Source organism: Motacilla alba, chromosome 2 (assembly GCF_015832195.1).
Source record: "Motacilla alba alba isolate MOTALB_02 chromosome 2, Motacilla_alba_V1.0_pri, whole genome shotgun sequence".
Lineage (NCBI taxonomy): Eukaryota > Metazoa > Chordata > Aves > Passeriformes > Motacillidae > Motacilla > Motacilla alba.
The window spans coordinates 38,061,202-38,087,289 of record NC_052017.1 but is presented as its reverse complement, the minus strand read 5'-3'; the positions used below and the strand labels follow the sequence as shown (position 1 = coordinate 38,087,289).

The window sequence follows — 26,088 nt, the reverse complement described above, 5'->3', positions numbered from 1 at the left end:
CTAGCTGTTAACTGGAGCTACTGTGGTATAAAGCAATAATAGTAATAATGGTAATGAAAATCTAGCCTTGATTGCAACAGGGCAGATCTCAAGCAAGGAAAATTAGTGTAGCTCTCAGGGCACAGCAGGGGGAATTTAGTGCAGTGCCTCTAGGGTTGTTGTGAGCATGGGGAGCAGGCACTCTTTCAGTGTGGTTTTTGGTCCTATTTTGTGCACTTTGAGTTTTTGTCAGGATCAAAGTTCAGGGTTGGTATACAGCTCATTCCAGCGGGAAACACTATCTTCCTGGCTGGCTGGCTACCACCTTCCATCTTTCTGGAGATAAAGCTTAATGCCTCTCTTCACTTGAGTTGTATTAAAAATGGTAGAGCTTTTTGTGTATTGCTTCTTTGACCACTGTTGGCAGATACTAGTAGAAAATTGGGAAAAAAGGCCACGTAACTGAGATGAAAACAAATAAATTGTTCCATATTTTTTCTGTAGTCCTTTATATATTGACATTCAGATAACACTGCATATCTGAGAATAGGCCAACCTTTAAATTACCCATTAAGGAGTATTTGCTTTGGCTTGTGATAAAAAAATTCTGAGAGATTCCCCTTTCTTATTATTATAGTTAAGCTTAAGTTCATCTGCTAAAACTTTTCTCCTTCTGTAAAAACAAACTTGCCTTTAAAAAAACCTTCTGATGGAAATTTGAGGAAGTCTTTTGACCTATTGACTGCTGAGATGCCAGTTATTGCTACAATGTGCATTTGGATATTGCTTGATGGTTCCTTGATGAGAAGAGCTCTGGCCCTACTTGATAGTCCCTCTTAACTCTGAAACAGGACCTGTGGTTTTAGTCATGGTTCATCCCTGTAGGCTGCACTGCTTCCTGCCTTGATTATACCTGTTTTAACAGCAGCTAGAGGGAGAGAGAGATGATTCTCTTACAGGTAAGAAGTGGAGACAAAATTACATTATCATCCTTTATCAAAGATTTTGGGTTGACAAGACCAAGAGCAGATGCAGGAGATTTCAACTCTTTTTTTTTTTTTTTTTGTTTAAAAAAAATGGAAAAAACAGCTTTGAGAAATTCAGGCAGTATATGTTAGAGCCAATGGAGTAGAATAAATAATGTAGTCTTCTCATGAAAATAATTTAACATTATAATAAGAAGAATAGTAATTTAAGACATAAACATCCACTGTGCCTCAGTATATATAGTACAAGAATAGAAGACAAAATATAAAAGCCCTCAGTGATAATTCCTTGCAACTTAATCTTTGACTAGCAAAACTTGAATGTGTAATGTCCCTGGTGACTGAGGAGAATTTGTGAAATAAAGTGGAAACTTGTAAAATTAAATGAACTGTAACATGGCAGGCAAAATAGTGAGACAAATTTCAGAGGGAGCTAAATGGAAAAGAGAGCATATAGCTTCTTGATGTTTGGCTAGCTTTGGTAAACTCTGCCTGGGTAACTTCCAAATGATGGAAACTGTAATAGAATCAATTTCTCTCCTAGTTTAAATGTGTCTATAATCATATTTCAAAGTCCCACAGATTATTTGCTAACAAAGAAATTGGAAGATATGTTTTGATTTTATTTTTTAAGTTATGAAGGGTTTTGGAGTTCCTTGTTAAAGGTAAAAATCTATAAGCCTCGTGTGACATCCACTCTGAATCCTTGGGGAACAGAATTTTACCATAGTCATGAATATATGGGTTTTAATTAAAATCAAAGGTAACACAAATCCTCATAGGCTAAAAGACAGCAAAAATGGCCTTTAATATAAAAGATAAATTTGAGGAAAATATATAGAAATTTTTGCCTAATGAGATTGAGCAGCCTGGATTATGAATCACTGATCTTGAGGACTAATAGCAAGACCTGAGTAACTGAGGATACGACTGACTTTTCTAAACAAGGTGAAGAATTGTGTTTCATCACTGGCCTGCTCAAAGAGCTGACAAAGCATGGATCTATTTATGAGTGCATTACAGAAATGCCTATCTTTTTAATATATATATTGCACCTGCCTGACTCTCACATTTTGTGAAGATGCAATGTCATCCACGCAGGGAGATAATTAGGGTGTGTAGGAACTCAAGGGAGAGCAACCTTCTACTGAAACAAGTACACTGTTCGAGGTTATACAAAGCCTAGAGGAAGGGAAGGTTGTAGTGCACAGTTCCTCTTTGTGCCACAGAAAGTGAAGTGTGTAAGTTTAGATCTTACAGGAAAGTTCTTAGGTCCCAAAGGGTCTTATCAGAGAAATCCTAACTCTTCCTCTGTGCTTAAATTTATGAAGTCAAGAGAATATCAAAGTGTTCAAATTATAAAAAAAGTTTTATATTCTATTCTTTTTATATCTCTTTTTTAAATTGCCTAGTATTTCTGGGTTACTTTCACTATTCTATTTTAAACTGATTATCCTCCTACAAGTGATATTCTCATGCCATATTACCTGCACTTGGAATTAGTTTTTAATTTTACTTAGAAAATGAAGTCTGAACTAAAAGCAGATCTATAAAGCTAGAAGTAAGTAGATAAGGGCAAAGGGCAAATTATGTAGGTAACTTACCTGCCCTTTGCATCGAAGTCCATAATGCCAGGTGCTTTCTCAAATTTATGTTACTGATGTCCAGCTGAGATACAGTCAGTAGAAGAAACAGACTTGTAGCTGCAAATGTCAGGTGAGCTTGTATTCTTAGCAGCAAAAAGGTGTTTACATATAAAATTAAATAACATGCTGAGGAAAGCTGTATGTACATACAAGAATTAAAATAGGATAGCAGTATATAAAACTAACCATGATTAAGTTTTCTGAATTTATCCTGTACTAACAATATTCCACTTAAGAGAAGTCCTAAGACAAAGGATTCAGAAACAGCCATATTATGATAGTTCTGGTAACTGAAATCCTAATTTACTTTGAATTATTTTTTCTGGAAATTAATGACTTGGCATGCCCTTGCTAATGTATTTCTTTACTGAGTGAAATGTATGTCAAATTGACTCTTAGGTTGATTAGAACAGCAGAATCGTTCTGTGATTAAAACCACTGTAGGTATCAGTCATCAGATGTCTGGAATTTGCTATTTTCTTTATGCAAATTAAACAGCTATTTTTTATTTGAATTTTGTTACATATAATATAAAATAAAATAATTTCTTAAATACATAATATGATCTTTGATGGGTCATTTCTGCTGATTTTAGTTTTGCTGCCCAGAAATAGAAATTGGGCTATATTTAGTTTTACAAATTTGTCAGCTAGTGGTATCTCAGTTTCTTCTATACCAAAGAATAAGCAATGACCAGTTAGATAAAATCATGCAGCTTTGGTATTGTTCATTATCCACTCTGGAGCCAAATGTCCGTGCTCCTGTGATAAAATTAGCATCTCTGATACTCCACTGTGACCACAGGCGGAGAAAGGCAGTAGGTAGCAAAAGCGGAACTGCTAAGCATGCCCACATAAGAATGTCACACTTAGGTAACTGAGTGTCCCTCAGGTCAGCCTACGATAAGAGCAAAGTCAAACAAGGCTGAATCCTTGATGTTTTGTGTTTTAAGTATCTGAAAGTTGTTCACGACCAGCCTCGACCTGCAAGACCTCAAATGATCATATGAGCAAGGCAATAAATCGGTGATAACTTGCCCTGGGGCCCATGTTGTAGTTGTGATGTTGTGAAAGTTGCGTCTAGTGTTAGCCTGTCCACATAGATCTGCCTGCTTTTTCAAGATTCTCAGACAGGAAAATTTTATATTCACTTTTACTGAAGGGGAATTATGGTGGCTGAATGGGCATGGCTGAAGGGTTCTGCATCGTATCAGTGCAGTCCAGTGGAGATGCGCAGGAATACCACAGGATCAGGACAGCTGGGGAACCACTTGCTTTCCAAAACTCCACACCTGAACAAGATTTTGGCAAACCCAACGGTTTGTAGCCCTGCAGTATTTGCCAAACATCCAGGACGTGGCCTCCCATTGTGGGACAGACTGATTCACCTTCCTGACAGAAATCAGAAATGGAATGTAGTGGGCATAACAGAAAATCATTTCTGTAGGAAAAGACACTTCAAAAATTATGATATCCAGAGGAATGGACAGCAACTTTCGCAATGCCGACATGCTTCAACTTGGACTAGTACAATTTTACAGCCAGGCTATACAAAAGCAAACTTTCGAATCATGTCAAGTGCCCAGGAATACCAAAAAGAAGAAAAAAAGTGTAAAGGTAACTGACATTATCATGCAGAGCACAGCAAATGCTGTATTTAGGAAAAAAAAAAAAAACCAAAAAGCAAACCCAGCTTATATCTTTGTTTACTGTCAGGGGTTTGGCCATTAGTAAAAGCATTATTATGTGGGGATGTTTTCTAGCTACCAACCTTTTTTAAATTTTTTTTTCATCAGTGGTAATTGTGGTTTTTAGTTTTCTCTTCTATTTAATTTAATAGCTTTGTGAAGAGCCGTTATGACAATGTGGGGAGTACTTACTGGGGTTTTCTGTGTGATACCTAATACAAAATATTATCTCTTATTTTAGAGCTTTTAAAAAGTACTTGTCTCTCTCCTTATGATCTTTATAAGCTGATCAAAAATCTTATCTGAACTTGGCCTTTTTTAAAGCTAATCTTTGATACATAAAAAATGCAAAGACAAAAGTAAGCATTATTTTCTACTTTCAGAGTGTTCAGGTCTCCCCTGTGACTGTGTTGTTTGCCTTCTTTCTTAATATTAACCATACCCAAAGCCTCAGTAGGTGCATGTACAGAGCTCAAGTGGGACTTCTTGTTAGGAATATTCTCTTCCTCACTAGTCAGGAGAATAAACCATTTTCTCTAAGGTAGGTTGTTTTGTTCACATCAGCACAGCATTGAAGGAATTCCTTTTAAGAATCACAGTTGCTAAGGTATTAGCACAAATGCAGTGCTTAAGTTATTCTTATTCCTCTTTAAACTTGGATAAATAGTTCTTCATTGCTCTTCACCTAAAAAATAATTACTGTATATTGGGAGCGGGGGATTACAAGTTGTTTTCTTTTACTTAAGTCTTGCATCACTCCAGGAAGAAAGATTACAGTGTCAGGCAGGATATCACCTCATGAAAAAGTTAAACTGGTCTAAGTACCTGATTTCTTTAGATTTAGTTGTGCTTTACCTCAGAATGCCTCTTTGCTAACAGATGTCAGGTGTTGATCGCTTTAACGTCTTACTAAGGGCTGTCAGGAGGCTACCAAACCCAGACAGTCCCATCCAGGAGCCTGTTAATTATGTTATGTCAGGCTAAATTAGCCTGTTTTCTGCTTGGTTTTACTTTTGAACAAATTAAACTTCTTACCTTGATGTTTTCATGTGAAGTTGAGGCAGGGAATGACTCAAAAAAGGTACATGTTTTAAGTATTGGCCATTACTTTCTCAAGAGATAAGCTCTGTAATTAACTGATGTCTGCTAACAGGGTCTTCCAATTATGATATATGGGGAGGCTTAACAAACTGGATTGTCTGGGTCACAGGTCTATAATTACTCTTAGTAATATTTGTTCAGGGACCATCTTAAAAGTTGTCCAAACTATTCAAGAATTTTGTTTGCTCGTTTGTTGGCTGATATCTCAAGGAGCAAATGCTTTCTGACAAGACTGTGTGCTACCTATCCGTGTCATGAATAGTGCAAGAGAAAGGAAGCACAAACCCTGGAGGAGTCCTGATCAGAAAAGAGCAAGCTCCATTCTCTTTTTACCAAATGTATTCAAGGTGTCAAAAATATTTTGAGGGATAACTGGAATTGTAGTGAATCTGAACGTTTAAATATAAACTATGACATTCTTTGTTATTCAAGCAGACTAATGAGTCTGAAGTATTTCAATAAAAGGCACATCACACTGGAATTTTATGAGTCACAGACAAATTTAGTGTCATGTCATAACCAAGGTACAGTGGGTTTTGTGAGAGGAACAGTTTTAGAGAAATAACTAAGTTGGTACACATGGAGAAAAGAGGTGTGCTGTTGTCTAAGTAAGATTTTCATCTAGTTTGTACCACAGGGCAGCTATTTTGAATCTCCCTGCATCTGTTGCAAACCCAAGGAAATAATTTTATGTCAGAAAGATTTAGCTTTTTTTCCTTCAACTATTATAAATGCAGCATAGACAAAATGATGATTTTTTAAATGTCTTATCTTCCACTGAGACATACTCCAGAACTGTCAAATGCTGTTGTGACTTTTCAGCACCAGAATTCTATAATCCTACCTACCTTATGATTTAGGTAGGGTTTTCAAAATAAAATAAACACCATGAAGAGTTAATTTTCTGTTCTTGTAAATGCTTGTTGTTATTTTGGATTCTGAGGTTTGAGGTTTTCATAGCTTAATCTCTAAGTTTGCGTAGTCATACTTCTGAGGGACCCTTTTGTGTCTTTGATCATAGTGCATAAAGTGAATGAATAAGGTGGTGCAAATAGGTACATTAGAGAGAGATGGTAACTCATTGTGTGGGCCCTGAGATAGTTGTATTAGATAACTTATGGGTGTTGCAAAAGCCACATTAGTAGTTTTGCTCAAAAGCTGTTGCACTTTTCAGTATATGTTCCTTATGATATGAGAAAATCTGTCTGGAATGTAGCAGGTGTTATGAAAGTGCTGATTTGTGTTTGCTCAGAAAAGCCATGATCTAATTTCTTTTTTTTTTTCCCCAAAACCATCGGAGGTGGCTGAGACAATTCAGGCAACAATAAAATCCATAAATAGGAAATATAACAGTTATTTTGTAATGTGTAAAAATTCATTTTACAAAACTAGGAACTGTAAATACAGGCATATAAAGCTGTGAAGAGTTCAGAACGGTATGTCTAATCTTTGCAACTACGTGTTTAAATGTGCAAAAGTTTTAGTAAATCCTGGATTTTATTCATCTTTATGCATGAAGTCTGAACAGCAACCAATAAAAGATCCTTCTATTTGGTCCTTCAGAAGCGGCACTCTGCCCTGACTGATTTCTGATTTGAATGCTCTGCAATACCTCCCACGTACTGACACTGCCGAATCTTGTAGAATGGCATGCAGGGGCCCTATCTGCAGCATTGCGATACCCAGGACTCTAGACCAGGGGTGCACAGTTTGGAAAAAGTCAGGAGTATAGGACTCTTGCAGGTAATATTCCACAGCAGATTAAATTGCACTGCATGATACTTCTTTTTTCTGTGTGAGGGACCTCTGTTGGTTGGGCTGTAGTGTCCAGAGGGATGCTACAGGATTTTGTCTTTCCTTAACATTTCTGTGCATTCATTTTGGTGGGTTTTCTAACCGAGCTAAGTCACAAGAGAAGTAAGTGCATCTTAATGGGGGCATTTCATTGTTTGTAGTTAAAAATCTTAGTCATAATTTGTAAAACAGGAGTTAATGAAGAGCTGAATGGTGTAGTGTAAGGCAGTCTCTTCTGCAGATTCCTCCTTTCAGGCATTCACAGCCTGATTTCTGGCTACCCAGTTAATATCACTGACTGCATTAGACTTACTTCTGATTTATACCAGGGTGAGTATACAAAAACCTTTGGGGCATCCCAGTCCAACAAGTAATTCCTGTCTTTTTTAGAACAATGGACTAACACCTTAGACTGTGAGAGGTTTGAGCTTTGGATACTCTGCCATTACAGTATCAAAATTTCTGTTTTATTCCTTTCCTGTTTGCTTGAATTGAAGGGTTTATTCTGATGGGGATTAACTTCCATGTCTTCACATAATCAGACACGTGTGAACTCATAAAATTCCAAGTGTGATATTACATTGCTGGAGGCAACAAAATCTCAACATGACATAATGTAAAGACACGAATATTCAAATAGGAATACAAAACAAAAACAAACTTAATATTATTCTACTCCACTTTCAGACTTCTGATAAAAACACTGTCTGACTGTCTTGTATCAGAGAATTTCATTCAAAGGCGTGCATGAAACAAACCTACAGAATTGGACCCTAAAAGTTTAAAATGAAAATATTTTAGGAATATTTCAGTTTTTATAAAATCTTTGCAGTGTTCTTTGAACTGATTTGTTTCCAAGGGAGCAACAATGTGCAGAGCTATAAATCTCTTTTAATAGTAGCATATCACAGGTAAGAAACTGACATTCCCTGGCAGTGTTCATAATTTTTTGTTTGTTTGTTGGAAAAGTAATTTTTCATTTTTTCCTCATCCTTCACAGTTTCATGTAATTTAATTTCCTTGTGGTGTTAGAGGAACTCTTGACAAAAATAGTACATGTGACACATTTCTGAGCATTATTGATATAGCAATGGAAAATAAGAAATTCTTGAGGGATTTATTTTGGAACAGAAAGTAAGTCATAGGCTGTGCCATGTTGAAATACGACTTTCTCAGGTGCCATCGTGGCTGAAACAGCTCTGTCTACACAAGGCTTCAGTTCTGTTAGATTTTCAGTAACAAACCTAAATCCAGTCAGAGGGGGGAAAAAAACAAGAAAATAAATGATTCGTGGGAATTTTGACTTTGCTGGCAAAGCAAATCCACTTGGAAAAATTCTCACTAAGAATTTAAAGCCCAGCTCTCCAAAGCTTTTCTGGGTGGTGTAAAAGTATTTAGGCATTGTGTTTTGCTAACCTGTGAAACACAGCCTCACCTCTGTGGGAGCTCTGCATAAGTTCTTGTTGGCGGTACAGGGGATCTTTTTGTGGTACATGAACAACCCAGGTACAGTACTTGGGAACGTTTTATTGGGAGCATGGAGAAGTGAATTCAGCAAGCTGTATATGTTACATACTACAGCATTACCAACACATCTCCTCAGTGGGAATGGTTTGGGGGTTTTGGTATAAACAACTATTGCAGAATTTCTTGAATGAAACACGGGCGTTTTTTGTGAAGTGCTGAACATCCGTTACTGAAAAATCAGATCTTTCATGAGACATGCTTTTTATCACAGACAAACTCACTGTTTTTTGTATCTAGATGATGGGCCTAACTAAAATGAAAATTAACTTTTATTATGTGCTTTTCACACTGCATTTTACAGTGGTATTTGTTGAGTTAGACAATGGTAAATGAATGAGGGTTCCTTAGGGTTTTACTTGTTGGACTTAAGTAACTGTTTTTGGTCTTCATGAAATAAAATGTTTAAATTATTGGAGTTTTAGGAGAACAAGTTCATTTTGGGGGCAACTTCATTGACTTCAGTAGCACTGATCTCTAATAGAGTTCAGTTTGACTTATCAAATGTATTATTATTTTATGAGAAGTTAATAAGAAATGCATGTTAAAGATGCTTCTTTTATAGTTAGAGAGGGAAGAACTCCAGGTATGAATTTTAATTTCTCTGATCATTGGAGGGACTTGTCCTGGATTTGGTAGTTAATTAGACGTTAACTGGAAACGCTGCTTGTTTAGATAGGTTAGTTACAGTTGTATGTTGGAAGGAAAATGTCTCTCTGTTGGCTGTTTTTATTAGTCTGAAATAATTAGCAATATCGGATAGAGAAAAATTCTGATATGTCATGCCCAGTTCTTACCTATTGCACTGAACTTTTGAGGACTATTAAGACTATGTTCATCAAGATTGTTAGATGTATACTTAAGATCCTAGAAGAAAAAGGGCCAAGTTACACAGTAATTTTGGCAATTCTGTAGTTTAAAATGAGTGAAATAAGAAATCTCTCATTATCAAATCAGTAATAACTAAACTCCCTAATAATAAGAACAGATATTAGAAATGGATACCAGTTTATTACTGGCTTCGCAAGTTTTACTGTATCTTAGCTGTGCTGTAAAGTAAAAACACATTTTTTCCTCATAAAAAAACAAATAGCACTTAATAGAAGTTAAAAATAAAAGAGTTTTTTTAGATCAAAAAATAATGGCTGATTAAAGAAGGTATAATAACCATACTGAAGCTTGGGGTGCATTAAGCAATTAAAATATCATACAGTTTTTCTTGTAGTGGCGTTGTCATGTTCATAGTTCATAGGTGAGCCAAAATGAGCCAAAAACGTTCCTTCTTTCCTTGCTCTGTTATCAGAAAAAAAGCTCTTCTGAAAGTACTTCATTACGAAAACAGAAAAGATAACAAAGCAGAACAGCAAAGCAATTAGCTTATTGATAATATTTAAGCAGTGTTCTTGTTGCTGATTATATTATTTTAAAGTTTCCCACCTGTTGAACTCAATAGAAATTACTTCTTGAAGTCACTGAAGTTTAGAAAAGCCGCTTTTCCGTAAATTCATTATCAGGCAGTGGGGAGGATTGTGTATGTGTGGAAGGCTGGGGAGATTCATGCATGTAATTCTGTAAAACAAAATCAATAAAGCTGATGACAGATTAAGTTGCTAAATTTTGTAACACTGGACTACTGTTTGGGTCATCAGCACAGCACTATTGGATTTTCTATGGTTTAATGCTGAAAAACAGGATTATTGATTTTAGGATTTTCAGCGTATCCCCTCTGGGAGTTCTTAAGCAGTCTTTATAATTCTTCACACTTAAGTTGACAACTACAGTGACATAACTGTGTCCTTGCCTTAGTAATCGTTTTCTAATCATATTGGAAAAGGCTGGAAATGGTTTATAAAATGATTATTCCGGACAAACGGGGGAACAGGAGGGTTGTCAGGATGTCACTTCTTTGTCTGGTGGTCATTGCTACCTGACTGCCATCTTCCCTTGGAATTAACTTACAGTCACAGATTAAGACCTTTGACTGTCATAAATCTGCTTCCCAATATGTTTGACTGGCAGGGGAGTTCACAAGCCGTCCCAATATAAATAGGATTTTAGCACATCAGGTGCTGCTCCGAAGTAAAACGGGCTGTTTTGCAGTTGACTTTGTTGGTGTATATTCATTGCTCCTTTCCCGACCCATGTGTATGCATGCCTGCGTGTGTATGCATGTGTGTGTGTACGTAAAGTAGAAGCTGAGATAGGCTAACAAAATGAACTACTGTATGCAAGAAATATATGAAGTGCACCCAGCTGCTGGTAGCAATTGCTACATGCAGTCCACTGATTATTGCACATATATCGAAGATAATCAGGGTTACAGCAGTTGTGATGCTCAGGTCCTGCACAGTAACAACATATATATGGAACAGGCCTGGGCGGTGAATCAGCCTTATACCTGTAGTTACCCTGGAAACGTGTTTAAAAGCGAGTACTCTGACATGGACATGGCCCTGAATCAGTACAACCAACCTGAATTTTTCACAGAAGAAAAACCTACTTTTTCTCAAGTGCAGTCGCCATCGTACTCTCAGAAGAAAGGTAGGGGCATTTTATTTAAATAACAAAAAAAAAAATAATCTCTGTTTTTGTTTTGCTTTAAACTTACAGTTGCATCAGTTGGCTCAGATGCATCTTTGAATGTGAAGGCTGCCTGTTCAAAATTGAAAGCAGCAGTAACATAGGTTGCTAGGTGATTGTAAGGTTTTCGGAGAGCGACGGGGATTTCCAAGCACTTTTTCTTAATATATAAGAGACATTTGCAAGTATATTGCTTTTTTTTCTGCTTTCCTGGGCTATTAAGTTCCTTTGCTATTCACCAGTGAGCTTGATAAGAAAGTTTCTCTCCTGAAATGTCATCATTATATATTCTGCATCTTAAAGCTGTGTTTCTGTTTACATACAGACTGTGTAAGTCCGTGTTTTCAGTAAATGTGAAATCTGTTTGCTCAGCAACTCAGGAAAAAGATTTTGAAAATAGGACTGTAAATATGTATGGGAAAATGTGTTTGAGTTACTGTCTTTTAAGTGAAAAGCATGAGTTTCTGATTATGCAGAGCAAAAAAGACTGAAAATTCAAGAATATATCTATGCAAGAAAGATGACTTTGCATCCAAAAGGTTGATCTAATCAATACATCTGTGAGACAAGTGCAGCGTCTGCTCCCTAGGGGTTAAATCATTGCCAGTTTTTTAGAATTTATTCTTTTGATTTCAAGTAAGCAAATGGGATTTAAAAAGAGCCCAAAATGCTAACCAACAAACACTTGGAAATGTTTTCAGTGCTGTTTGTTTTGAACTCAGTAACCCAACTTATGCGTACGAAGTATACATTCTCTGTATTTTTTTTTAAATCACATTGTTAAAGAAGAAAAAAACCTGTATGTTATACCAAAATAATAGCCTTTTCTGATCAGACCAAATTTTCTGTATGCAGTTTTCTAAAATCCAGATGAATCTAATGTAACTAGAAAGATAAAGAAAACATCATTTACTACTTTTGAAGTATCTCTGTAGTGAAAAGCAGACTGTTTATTTTTATTAACTACATGGAAAACTGAAATATTTTCCTTTGGGCAGAAAATACTCATTAACCCTTGATGCAATAAATCTCTGTGATTGATAGAAAAATGTCTTAATTTTATACATTGAACAACATCATATTTCATAATAAAGAAAATTATTTTTTAAATCCTTCTTGGAAGCTGTAACAACATGATCAAATTGTAGGCTAAATGTAGTTGTGGATAATACATGGTTTTGTGTTGTGCAACATTTTAAGGCTTTTTAAGGCTTTTTCATCTGTTGTTGGGTTTTAATTAATGAATTCATAGCCTTTGTACACTTCTCCCATGTCTTGTTTTTGTTTAAGGGAAAAGTTTCTCTCAGGATTAACTTAGGAAAAATAAAGACTTGCTGTTGCAAAGTCACTGAAGAAATACATTTTTCATAATGTTAAAGGCTATATATAATACTTTATTCACCTAGGTCAGAGCTTTAAGTTATTTCAGTGCTCAGACACCCGACATCTGCCCTGGGTAAAGTTTTTGAACTTGTTTGTTTGAAAGAATACACAGTTGTTTTTAAAAACGGCTCGTATGCCCTTATTATCTACTACCTCAGTTTCACTAAGAAATGGCGGTGAATTTCCGTGGAAGCCAGCTCTCTAGCAGGCTTTTAATTGATCATTCACAGAGACTGAGCAACGTGGTTTGGGATTCTTTAGAGCCTTATTACTGTGATAATCAATAAAAAGTGGCCTCCCTTCTGTCAAACCTTTGCAAATGTTGAGTTTGTTAAGCAGAAGAGATCTAAACTGCGTGGAACATGTGCATCTTCTCTTTTCTTCTTTTTTTTTTTTTTTTTTAATTTCCATCTTTTAAGCAAGCTATCGTAAAACTAACAAATCTTTTAATCCTGTCCTAAGAACAGAAGGCTTTTCACAGGGCATGTGTGTCTGTATTGATCCAGAATTGATTGGGGGAGCGAGTGAGTTTGTTAGAGAAGCCTTGGTAATAGCCCATTAAAGCAAAATTAATTCCCTAAACAGGTGTTCATGAGGAGTCTTGATTGTTGCAGTTGGTATTTTTGTTAGTCCCCTGAAATTTGTCATAATCTCAATAATATGCTGTTCAAATCAGATTGTACTTTACAGTAGCACATGGACTTGTTTCCTATCACAGCTTTTGCTAGTTACTAAATAGTTAAAGTCTTGTTTTCTCTCTGGGAAGAAAAAAAGTCAACATTTTATATGTTGAAAAGCTTGTAATTTATGAAAGGGTATTTAATTACTTCTGTATTTTTATGTCACTTTGAATGAATTCAGAAAATAATTTGAAAAACAACCAAAGACCCCTCAATGTGTCACTAAGGGGGGGGGGGAACATTTATAAAGCATAGCTGGTTATTCTAAATATCAGAAAGCTGCTTCAGTTATTACAGTACATTAAAAACTATTATTTCCTGACTATCTGTCAGAAATTCTGATGAAAGAATTAACTTTTAAAGAAAAGAATTGTAGTCCAGAAAATCAGGAGGTGGAGATGTGGGTTTAGCTTTGCATCTACTTGTTGCTCCATTACCTTTTGTACTCTGGTGTACGCTGTTAAAAGGTGACAGCACAACGTTTGTGCAAGAGCTTTCTGTTTTATTAAGGAAGCCCTTTCGGACCTGATCCTGCCCTAGGAAACAGCCAGATACTTTGTTTTCTGCGTAATGCTGTGAAATCTGATAAGCAGAACAGGGCTCATCGTGCTGAGAACGAGGTGCTATTCTCAGTTTTGTCTCAGAGAGTTTAAACTGGAATATTTTTCCCCTGACAAAGTACTGCCAGCCATGGTGAGCTTGCAGCATTGCCTGCTGGATGGGTGATGCTCAGGGGGACCCTGTGCCCCCCTGCCCCTGTGCAGAGGCTGAGCAGACAGACAAAAATGTCCCTGGATCTCCTCACACCACCTGTGCTGTGAGGAGGAGTACCCAGTGACAGGGAGGAGATAATGCAGTTAGGAAGGTACAAAAGAAATAGCTACAGGAGTCCAGAAACATCAGTCTTCCCACACTAGGTGTCTGCACAGTTTTTTGGACATTTGGACAACATGGGAGAAATGTCTGCAAAGTTAAAACTGGGATGAGAGTTGGCTTTTCACTTTCCTTTGCATGGTAATTTCTCGGACAGTGTTAATGAAAGATGTGCACAGGTGTCTGTGAGGTTAGGCTTTAACTTCTGATTCTGTGGGGCAGAGAGCAGCAAGCAGAGGCTGCCCCCCAAACCAAGGGTTTGCAGGGGGGAATTCTTGAGTTTAGGCTGTAGCAGAGCTGACTTCTCATCCCTGCAGCTCACCTTGCTTCCCAGATACCAGTGAGATACTGGTGAGGTTAATGCCATGTTTGGAAGGGCTCTTGGTATGGTGGGAGAATGGAGCTTTGAAAGTTGTTGTTATTGTTGTTATTTTTATAATTGTATTTGCCATAATTATTTCTCTCTATTTTTTCTCAGGCAATTAAGGTGCAGCTGAGAATATGTAGTGTGTGAGTGCTAGAGTATGCAACAGAATTAGCCCAAACTGAGTTCTCAGCAGTGTGAGAACATTAAGGTACTTTCTAAATAGCTAAGAAAAAGTAACATGAAGCTTATGCCAAAATGTCATCTCATAAATGCAGGGAGTGTGCGTGGATATAATCAATTTACAAAAACACTGAGAATTTGTCATCCTGGCCTTTTGCAGCAGTGTAGCTCCCAGTATGTTAATGATTATTCAAGCTCAGAAATATTAATTTTGCTCTTGACCACCCATCTAAGGAAATAGCACTAAGAAAAATTACATAATCCATTGCATAAATCATTATGCATTTGGAGTTATGTTTCTTTCATAACAAAAGGCACTGGAAATAATGTGTTTTCATCTCCTTTACTGTAACCTTTCCTCAACTAGATGAAGGATGAAAAAGTGAAGTAAGTTATGCTTTGCTTTGTTCAGTGGGGCTTAGATTTCCAAACAACTTACTTGCAGTACTAAGATACTGTCTCTGAAAACATTTAAATAATTTGAGGGGTGGGGAAACTGCATGATCTGACCCTTAAAGTGACATATTTTGTACCTGTACTTGGTAATGGCTGCAGGTACAGTACTGATTGCAGAAGTTTAAGTGACAACACAGTTCGGGCTAAAATGTTTTCAGCACATTCTCTGCAAAAGCACTGTTGTTGATAAGGTTTCTGACTCAGCCTAAGGAGCAGAGCTAATGCACTGAAAAGTCATGGAGAGAAAAAGGACTATAAAATGTTTCAGATTCGATCTTTGCGAAAGCTTTTGCCAAATTTTAGTAATTTCATAAATCAAAGAATGTCAACAGAGATCAAAATTGAGGACATGCAAGCCAGTTAGCTAACAAGAAAAGTGAGAATCTGCTCAGCAACATTCTCAGTGCTTCCAAGCTCAAAGGAGAAATAAGCCATTTTTCTCAGTGGGAGTAATTTAAAGAAAGTGGGAAACATGGATCAGTGTATCTGCCCAGCCTTTCAGATCAATGTTGATAATAGCACAAATAAGAATGAAGTATGGTTTTTTTCTCTTGGCTCTGTGCTTTCACCAACACTCCATTTAAGCTTTTTCTGCACAAGTATGTCCAGGATGATGCATGGCTGGTCCTTGTAATTTTTCATAATTTGTAAAGAGTTCAAGGTGACTATGAAAGCAGTAGAACAGCAGTACAAATTTACATTTCAGTTTCAATACAGTTGAGGATTCTCAAGGTAGTAATTACTTTCATCTTTTTCATTTTCGTACTGTAGTGTCTAGTAAGTGAATACCAGCTTACTGGTAAGTCCTAACTCCTCATTTTAGTGAGTGGTCTCTAGTCATGCAAACCATACCAGATGGGAGAAAGAAAGATTTCAGGGAGTATATTTAATACATGACTCTGCCAGTGTACACTGAAAATTAAAGTACTGAATAATGGTCTTGAAGTGTAACTGTTCTTCTGCAATAGCAAAAAATGGCATTTTCTGCCTTCAAGCTATAAATCTGTGGTGGATTAGGAACAAGCTAATAATGAACATCTGGCAGACAGGCATAATTTGTTTGCATCGGTGTTACTCATATCCCGGTTTGGTAGTCAAATATCAAATACCATTTGGTTCTACAATTTTTTTAAGGTGGGGATTAATTCCCTAGGTGAATATCACATTATCTGTACATATAAAATATGTGCAATGATACTTTAACAAAACTGAAATTGGTTCTTTACTTTTCTTAAAAGATGCTTTTTGCTGTTGATGTTGTTAATGTGTACCAGGTACAGAGGAAGAAGAAACACTATAATTTTTCAGAGTTTTTTATAATTGAAATTGTTTTTCTTTGCTTTGTTGAGTGGAGGAATAGACACTGAGTGTCTCTCCAGCCTGTTACACTGTTCAGGGTCATATATGGTGCTTTAAGGCATCATTCCTGCAAATGGTAATTCAAGAGTTCATGCATACAGTATTAATGGAGGAGTACCTCAGATGACTGCATGGGGTAGCAGATTTCCTTCTGTCCTTATGGCTGCTTGGTGCAGACTCGTTGTGCATTTTCCTATTGAAGGGAATTGTTTCCTGCCATGCCTCTACAAAGCTACAGTTGTGATTTAGATCTCTCTCAAGATTGGCTATAATGGATTATATGACATACTCTTCTAGAGAGGGGCAAGTTGTCCTGCTGTGTGCTTAGCCTTGCCAAGACAGTGAGATTAGGCAGACTGGCAGGTGGGAGTCTGGGAACCAAAGGTGTTACTTTAGGCTACAGGGAAACACCAGACATGGCAGATCAAGGTCATTCACTATTATTCTCCACTCAAAACAAAGATCCAGGGTGGGCATTGGGATGAACAATGTCAGGTCATAATTGACAGATAATTAACTTGGAGGATCGTATGGGATGCAACAAATGACAGTCCATGAGGATGCTGAATACAGCAGACAGAGACTTGAAACAACAAGGAACAATATTGGTTGTTTTTGTACAATTCAGTGAGGTTGGTGTTGCTCTTGAACAGTTCCTCTTGGCTATTTACTTAAAAGGTTTTGACCAAGAAATAAAAGATTAATTATGACCACCTGAAAAAGAAACATACCTGATGTTTCCATGAGATTTATCAGACATTCTTCTTTAGTAAGAGAGCACCAGGGTTACTCTGTCCAGACAGCATCTGCTTTTCCACATAGGCGTTTTTATTTTTGCTGCAGTGTTATTACAGACACATGAAGCAAAAGTACTTGTTGATAGGAGAGAGAAGTTACTAATAGTGGTGCAAAGAGTGAGACAAGTCTGTTGCTCTTCTCCTTCCTCAAAACATCTGACAACTCTGCTACCATCCATGGCTTCCCCAAGAAGCTCCACTGCACTATTCATTTCTTCCATGCTGGTACCGTTTAGAAAAACAATGTTGAATTTCTTCCTGCTAATGCTGTTTCTTACTCTGAGAAGCAGAAAAAATGTACTGAATCTGTTTATGTGCACGTCTTTCAAATGAAATTTTACTGAATTTATACAGAGGTCTTACAGGATATTTGCCACTGCTAGAAATTACTTAGAATGGACATTAGTGTTTTTAAGAATTGAGTGTAAATCCACTTACTCCATTTGCAGTGATTTCTGTCTGAATTGTATCATTTAAAAATACTACTGAAGGTCCAGTCTTCCCAGTCTAGCTGTTTCTGACCCCATTAGCTGTTGGAAGAAGTGTTAAAAATATAAAAAACTGTAATAGAAAGAAAAGATATGTGTATTGCAGACTTGGGTTGTCAGTGATTTCTTGGAATAAGACTTTTCTATTCATGTTTCATGTTGAAGCACTAGAAGAGTTCCAGGTGTGTGCTTCCCTTGTGACATGGAGTCACTGTGGAAGTACTGAACATAATATTTGGGTAGCTTAAGTAGGTGGCACTTAATGTTTCTGATGCAAGGAATTGGCAATGTGGTTGCATGTAAGGATGACATTTTTATGTTTTGACTAGGAGTGTCCCTAGGAGATTGTGTGTTCTGCCAGATTGGAAACTTTATATTGGATAAAGTCATGAAACTCCAGGAAGGAGATGGACAGCAGTGGTCACATCCATGACCTACCGTATATATTTAAGGAAGCAGTTCAGACAAGTGGTCTCCTGCTCTTCCAGTAGAACAAGTTGCCATTACATGAGCAGCACTAACCTGCTTATATAATTAATGAAATATCAAGGCATTTAATTAAAAAACAATTATTGAGAAAGCTAACCAGGGATACTAAATTTTTGAGGATGTAGTTTATGCTGTGCAAAGACTGTATTTTGTGAATAGCAGTAACCAGCAATAACAAGAAGCCATTGAGCTTCATGATACATTTAGAGGAATATTCTGCATCCCTTTGCTGCATCTTCTGCCCACTCTGTCAGCTCTATGTTGTGTATGTGTTGCATGTGCAGAGGCAGATGTGAGCAGAGTGGGGGCAGGATGGAGATAATAGCCTCTGCTAATCCCCCACTGGCATAGTGTCTATTAGGAGTCAGTGATGTAATTAGAGTTGAAACCCTGCTGTCTCTCATCTCTCAATGTCACATGGCCACCAATCTATCCAAGTATAACTTGTTCATTGTGGAGAAATGGAGCCTGAATACAAATCTGGTCTTTTGCTGTCTTGTAGACTGGTTTGATACAACATTAAGATCTCAGCTCATTCCCCGACTCTCCTTTCAGATGTCAGTAGGAATATTGGCAGACCTGAGATGCCTGTATCCAGGAATGGCTTCCAAGTAGCACTGCTTCCTTGTTTTAGAGAAGAGGGATATGTGTTCCTCTATAATTTGAGGTTCTCGTGATTATACTCAAATCAGGCCATACAAATACTTTTTGCCTTCTTTATTTTCTCCTGATTTACTCACCAGCCTCCATAAAGTTTATGCATTTTAAGCTCAGTTAACTTTAAGTGTTTTGTTTTATATGGGCTTTCCTTTCTGGAGAGCCTCTGGAAGCATAGGCTTAGGAAGGCACTTGAATTTAAACTGTCTGTTACTGAGCTGACCCTCTGGCATGTTAGTTGCAGGAAGATGATGGCCACCCCTCTTGCAGCATCCCGCAATAGCCTTCTGCTGCCCTGAGTCCTGCTGGTTGCCCTCCAAGTGACTGGTGTCCCAAGTCCCCAAGCTATACCAGCCCATACTGCTGTGAGGGCTGCATAAAGACATCAACCTTCCTGTCTGGCATTATGTGTGGTGCTACAGATGGATTCAGCAAGCCAGTGGTAAGGGACAGTGTTACAGGCAGCTGCATCCAACAGGCTCTCCTTCATTGCACTCAAAAATTCTGCTCAGACAACTGGCAGTTGATGCAAAACTGGGAGGAGCAGCTGGAACACCAGATGGATGTGCTACCCATTCAGAGCAACTTAGGCAGGCTAGAAAAATGGGATAAGAGGTATCTCTTGAAGTTCACCAAAGGGGAAGGCCAAATTCTGCATGAGGGAAGGAGTAATAAACAGCAGTGCAGGCCCAACTGGCAGGAAACTGCTCTGCACTGAAGTGCTCGGGGGTTCCTGGTGGGCAGCAAGTTGCACGTAGGCCAGCAGTGTGTTCTTGAAGCAAGGGAGGTAAATGGCATCTGGTCTGCTTTAGGGAAATCATCACCAGCAGCTTGAGGGATGTGATCCTTCCCTTCTGTTCAGCTCTAGTGAAACACATCTGCAGTGTTGGGTCCAGTTGTGGGCTCCGCAGTAAAAGAAAGACACAGACATCCTGGAGTAATCCCAGCAAAGGGCCACGAAGATGATGAACTGGAGCATCTCTTCTATGAGGAGTAACTGAGAAAACTGGGTCTCTTCAGCTTGGAGCAGAGAAGGCTCAAGGAGGCATATCAGTGTGTATGAATACCTGATCCCCCATACTGTAGAAGACAGGGCCATACTCCTCTCAGTTCCTGGTGACAGAACAAGAGGCAATGAGCACAAACAGAAGTACAGGAAATTCCTTCTGCGAATAATAAAATAGTATTTTCTTTTCATTCTGAAGGTGACAGAGCAGAACACTTGCACAGATTGCCCAGAAAGGTTGTGGCGTCTCCATTCCTGGAGATACTCAAAAGCTGTCTAGGCATGGGCCTGGACAGCTGGCTCTAGGTGGCCCTGTGTTGAGCAGGGCTGTTGGAGCAGTTGACTTCTAGAAGTGACTTCTAACCTCAGCCATTGTGGGATTCTGTGAAATGTTTATTACGCTCCACTAATCTTACACATTTACACATATAGGTGCACTTTCCTCTCTCCCCTCAAAGGGAATCTGGGATCTCTATGTTACATCTTCACAGTGAGATTTTTCAGAAGGTAAAGTTATGAACTGTAACTCCATTGGTTATGAATCATGGAAGCATTGATTTTGAAAGGTTTGTATTTTACCCTTTTAAAAAGTTTTCTGTGGTTACAATTACTTTTTGCTTGCCATCAGTATTGTTTTGGTTTTTTGCTCAAATTGAAAATATGTCTTTGTTTTCAAAACAAATGTCATTGTGGGAAAAGAACCAAACATTGCCAATTTTTTTCACAGCAGGAATATTTTCACTGGCTGGATCTGATAAACCACTTCTGAAGAGAAAATTTCATTCTAACGCATACATGTATACACACACACACACACACACACACACATATACACACACACATATTTGAATGTCCACGTATTTTGCTTTAAATTCAGGCTACATTAAATATTCCTGTGGAACATGTCCAGGTCAGGCATGATCAATAAAACTTGGGCTGTATGTTGCTTGCACCTTTCTGCTTTCAAACAAACCATCTGTCAGTAAATATTTCTTACTACAAGTCCCCCAGTCACACTGAAACCTGGGGTCTCATCTGCGGTGTACTAGTATATTGAGGTTTTTACTGATATACAGAACAGAAACATATTGTATGCCTTCACTGCTATTTTATTATTTCACATGAAATCTTTTGCAGTAGTGAGTATTTGCTGATGTAGTATTTCACTCAGGAGAGAGAAATCTTTTTCCACCTTTTCCCTCTTGACCAGTAGACACTGAATCAGTCTGAAGAACAGAAAATCTTATAGGCTGTGTTTAATTGAGTCTGTAACATGACAAACTTTTATTCAGGAAATTTGGTGAGTTCAGAAGTATGGCGCTGGTAGACAAGATCTGTGGTGGATTTTAATACAATCTTTTTATATCAAATGTATTGTATAATTTTGTATGTAGTTTACATGCCACATCCTCTTTTTCTTTGCAGGGTACATACCCAGTTACTTAGACAAGGACGAGCTATGTGTAGTATGCGGGGACAAAGCCACCGGATATCATTATCGCTGCATCACTTGCGAAGGTTGCAAGGTAAATGGCACGGTGGGAAAGTGGGAATCAGAAATAGCTCTCCAGCTCCTCCATTATACAGACTTCCTGAACTGTGCTGTCAAATCAAATAAAGACAGATTAGAAGCTAATAAGAACATCCAGTACTGATGATAAGCCTTATCTGACCATACTGCTGCTCTTCATATGCATAAGGAATATAGTTGGTTTTTGCCATGTTTGCTTCTGAAAAGAAAACAAGAAATTTAGATTGTTGTTGTTGCTGTTTAACAGTTAGCTTTTGAATTTCCATTTTTTAATGTTTCTTTAGCCATGTTCTCAGCCAGGGTAATCAGCATGTTCCCAGCTACTCCACTGAAGCTGTTTATGCAATAGCTAAGGTCCTGCTTATGACCATGAGATTAGCAGTGTTCCAGTGCCTCTCACCATGCCTGTGAAGAAGCAAAAATCAAAATCCTTTCCACATGCTCATATGACAGTAACATCCATCAATTTGGGAAGCACTGACGCCCAATTAAAATAGTTTCAAAAAGATTTTGACTTCTTTAACTTAAGCATATTGAAATGTGCTTTCAGCCCTAAAATGCATCTCCAAGACTACATGCGAAATTAAACTTAAAAAGAGATTGCTTTGGGCAAGTAAATAAAAAAATAGAGTAACACAATCACACACATCTTACATGATTTCACTGCCGTGAATTTGCCTGAATAGTTTGAGCTTTTGTAAGAAAGCTATTCTTTCCTGCAGAAAGTAAAAAAAAAATGTTTTTCTAAACAAACGAGACCACATATGTCTTGGGCTAGTGTCATAAGACTAAGCCATGAAAGTCTCATTCTGTTCACCCACAAAGTCTGAAACATTTGGATCTGATATTTTGGGTTTGGATTGGCTTTAGAGTTCCTCATCACAGTAACACTTGTGTTGAAGTAGTTCTTTTGGTTGTACATCATTGCCCTAAGTTACGTTTATGAAATGCACAGAGACCTAAATATCCTATGTATAGCAGATTCATGATAATACTCATAATGGATTTATACATATACTTACCTACAACATATCAAAAAGTACTTATATCTTTATAAAGAACTGTGGAGCTGCACAAGTGGTTCTTACACATTTGCATCCTGAATACCAGATAATAACAATACATAACATGTATGGATGCAACTTAGTTCAGATATAATGGGAAGTAAGCAGCACTGGGGCATTATGAAGTATACTTAGTTCCCAGCTGAACAGCTGTATCTGTTGTGAGTTTTCCTGCTAAGGTTTTCATTACTTTAAGTCAAGTAGTTCTTTTTATGCCTACCAGCTATTTCAGAGACATAGCATACAAATTTGCTTTTATCTTCACATAAAGTACTTCTGTCTAATGTACAATTTAAAATAATGCTTATATGCACAAGGACCTGAGATACCAATTTGCAAAAAGTAATTATTTCCTTGGAGGAGCTGCATGAATGTTTCAAGCTGTATGATATATCAAGAAAGTTATATGTTTAATCAATACACAATATATATAATAAATTTTCAATTAATTTGATGTTTACTAGTTGCTTCCACTCAAAGTCGCTTTAGTTTTATAACAAGCATAATCAAGGCTGACAACCAAAAATTTGCTTTGGCAAGTGCTTTCACGGACAAAGCATCCTCACACATGATTTCTGAAGAGTAAATTGTGAGGAATTTAAACACAAATAAATGAGCAGTGAGTTCTGACATCACTGAAAGGTTTTTCCTGACTTTACCCATTGCATCTACTGCTATACAGGTGTGTAGTAAAGGAGTTTAGAAAGAGCTACTGCCTACTATACAATGTGCTTTCTTTTATTAACAAGAATAACACTTCTGTGGTGAAGTGTTTGGACAGATAAAGAGAGCGCTTCCTTAACATGTATCTGGAGATGAACAAAGAAGGATTTTTGCAAATTTTTTTCTGAGAAATGCAAAGAAATGAGAGGGTGAAATGGGCTGTCCCAGCAGAGGTGATGGAGACCCTTGCCATCATAAAGCTGCAGTTAACAGTAAGTCCCGTGCAAGGTTTAGAAAGCAGAAGCTCACTCGCTGAGATTCTTTAGAGATTTTTCTATCTCTTGCTTCATAACTGTTGATAACCCTGTTGCGGACCCTGGTTGTCCGCAGCCATTTTAGGTCTTCAGGAGGGAGTGGAGCAGATCCTGTCTCTAGGAATTCATCACAGGGTTGAGAACAGAACCAAAACTGGGTGTTCAGTAGATAAGGGTTTGAGACTTATTCCAAACCTCACATAAGGATTTCTTGCCTGTGATTTCCTGGATTTTATCTTAACACATCTGGTCCTGGTCTTGCACAGGCTCCCACACAAGCTTTATGCCACTCAGTTTAATTAACATTTCAGGTCTTACCGTAATTAAGGAAGAAGTTGTACTCTTAGCTCAGGCTGAACCTCGTAAGATAAAACTCTAATGAGGACAAGGCTCTTCATTGTTTTCACAGGAGTTAGGAGTACAAGCTGAAATACAGAAATACAGACTTGTCTGTACATGTTAATTCAACATTTTGTGTTAAAAGAAATTGCACACTGCTAAGATTTTACTGGGTATTATTTAACATGATTTAAAACCAGACCTTTCGCCTACTGAAGTGAAGAGACTATTCATTAGACAAAATCCCAGCTGAAGAGACTATTCACAAGGTAAAATCTCACTTGAATTTTGCCATTGTTTTGACTAAAACCAAAGCCATTCTGAGCAGCCTCAGTCAAACAGGACCAGAGTGTCGGTGTGTTCTCTGTGTCAAGGTAATCAAGCTGCACTGCTGAATCTAGACAGTCTCAAATAATGGTGAAACTTGAAATTAAAGTGAAGTCTAAATTTTCTGCTTTACAGCCCATCTTGTTCATATCTTGCAGTCTTGGGGAGTTTATCCAGCCCTTGCAAAAGTCAGTGAGAAAAGTCATGTTGAAATTAATACCAGGATTTTGTCCATAATGTTCAGAGATAACTTTTGTCTGATTTCATTACCTACAGCAAGGTTTTATGAGGCATTTGAATGAGTGAATTCAGTGGGATCGCATCAGTTCATATGGTCTTAGGATCTGTTCAAATTTGCAAGATAGATCTGTATTATGATAAGATAGATGGATAGATGGATAGATGGATAGATAGATAGATAGATAGATAGATAGATAGATAGATAGATAGACAAATCTTTGGTGGTGATGGGGCTTTCAGGGCTTTTGAAATTCTGTGGTAAATACAAATTAAATCTGCTTCTCAGAAATACAAATAATTTATAAATTAGGGGTCCTTTGAATTTAGAACCAAACTCAAAGATTGTGTAGACTGTATTTGCAAAATCTTTTTCTTTCCCAGATTTGGTTGGTTATTTGGGTTTTATGGAAATAAATGACTGGAACTGTTTGTCCTCAATCCTTTAATAGCACAAACACACCACCATTCTTAGTACTTGCAGAAGCTGCTTTTTAATTAAAACTGTGTGTATGCCTTTTAATATCCTTCAAAATGATTACAGAGTTTGAAAAGGGACTCAAGAAATACTTCATATACAAAAAAAAAAACTAACAGTAAAAAATAAGACTACAAGAAGACATGTACACAGTATTTGTGTCTCAAGACAGCAATACTTTCACCTTTACTTATCTAAGATGTCTGTATGTTTTTAATTGTTAAGGAAAATCAAGAGAAATGCCATACACTATAAAACTGGTTTGAGAGCTTTGAGAATTTTTGGGAATGAAGTGTGTTATCTTGCATAATTAGGTACATGCCTAACAAATCAAGCTGCTCCCAATTTTTAAAAATTACTCAGTGCTAATGCTTTCCAATGTATTTATTTCTTGCGCCTAGGGTTTTTTTAGAAGAACCATTCAGAAGAACCTCCATCCAACCTATTCCTGTAAATATGAAGGAAAATGTGTGATAGACAAAGTAACAAGAAATCAGTGCCAGGAATGTCGCTTCAAAAAATGTATCTTTGTTGGCATGGCAACAGATTGTAAGTATATTTTCCTGGTTTTTCTTTATTTTATTTTTTTTCAGTGTCTGTGTTTGCCTAAAGTATGTTGATTTATGAAGCTTGTTAAAGTAAAGTAGAACTGCCAGCTCTTTTCTGGCTTTAATAATACCAGGGAATCGCATTCTTTGCATTAAGCCACTTTCACTGGGCTGTAATTTCTTGTTTATCCTTCATCAGGATGCACCTTCTCCTGGCCTTAGCAGGCTGAGTAACAATAGCAATGTTCACTCTTTGGAGGAGAGGAGGGAAAAATGCAGCTGGATGGACGCTGCTTGAGATAAAAACATCTTGTTTAGAAAATTCTGGAGGATGTGAAATTGAATGTCATTGTATGAGTCATCCTGCAGTTGTTTGTTTTATTTTTAGCTCTGAAGAAGTTATCTGCTGCAAAGATTTTGAGTCTCTTCTAAAGAAATAGAAAATATGGCTGTAAGATTAATCCTTAGGGGTCTTCTTTTCCTGCCATTGCACAGGGATTTACACCAATAACTTCAATTACTACAAATGGGAGGAAGTCACATAAGGCCCCCAGA

General features: G+C 37.4%; 1 protein-coding gene across 10 annotated transcripts in view; it reads left to right on the top strand.

The window, feature by feature from the left end:
- Positions 1-26,088, top strand: part of THRB (thyroid hormone receptor beta) — a 169,213-nt gene that overhangs the window by 127,848 nt on the left and 15,277 nt on the right. For 8 of the 10 annotated variants that reach the window (XM_038130080.1, XM_038130078.1, XM_038130074.1 and 5 more), the window contains 2 exons: positions 21,458-21,558; positions 25,387-25,534. In XM_038130080.1, the coding sequence (XP_037986008.1) occupies positions 21,458-21,558; positions 25,387-25,534 (249 nt within the window). Of the gene's footprint in view, positions 1-3,187; positions 4,228-4,260; positions 11,259-21,457; positions 21,559-25,386; positions 25,535-26,088 lie in introns of those variants that run through there. The other 2 variants (XM_038130071.1, XM_038130072.1) reach the window with 2 other exon arrangements.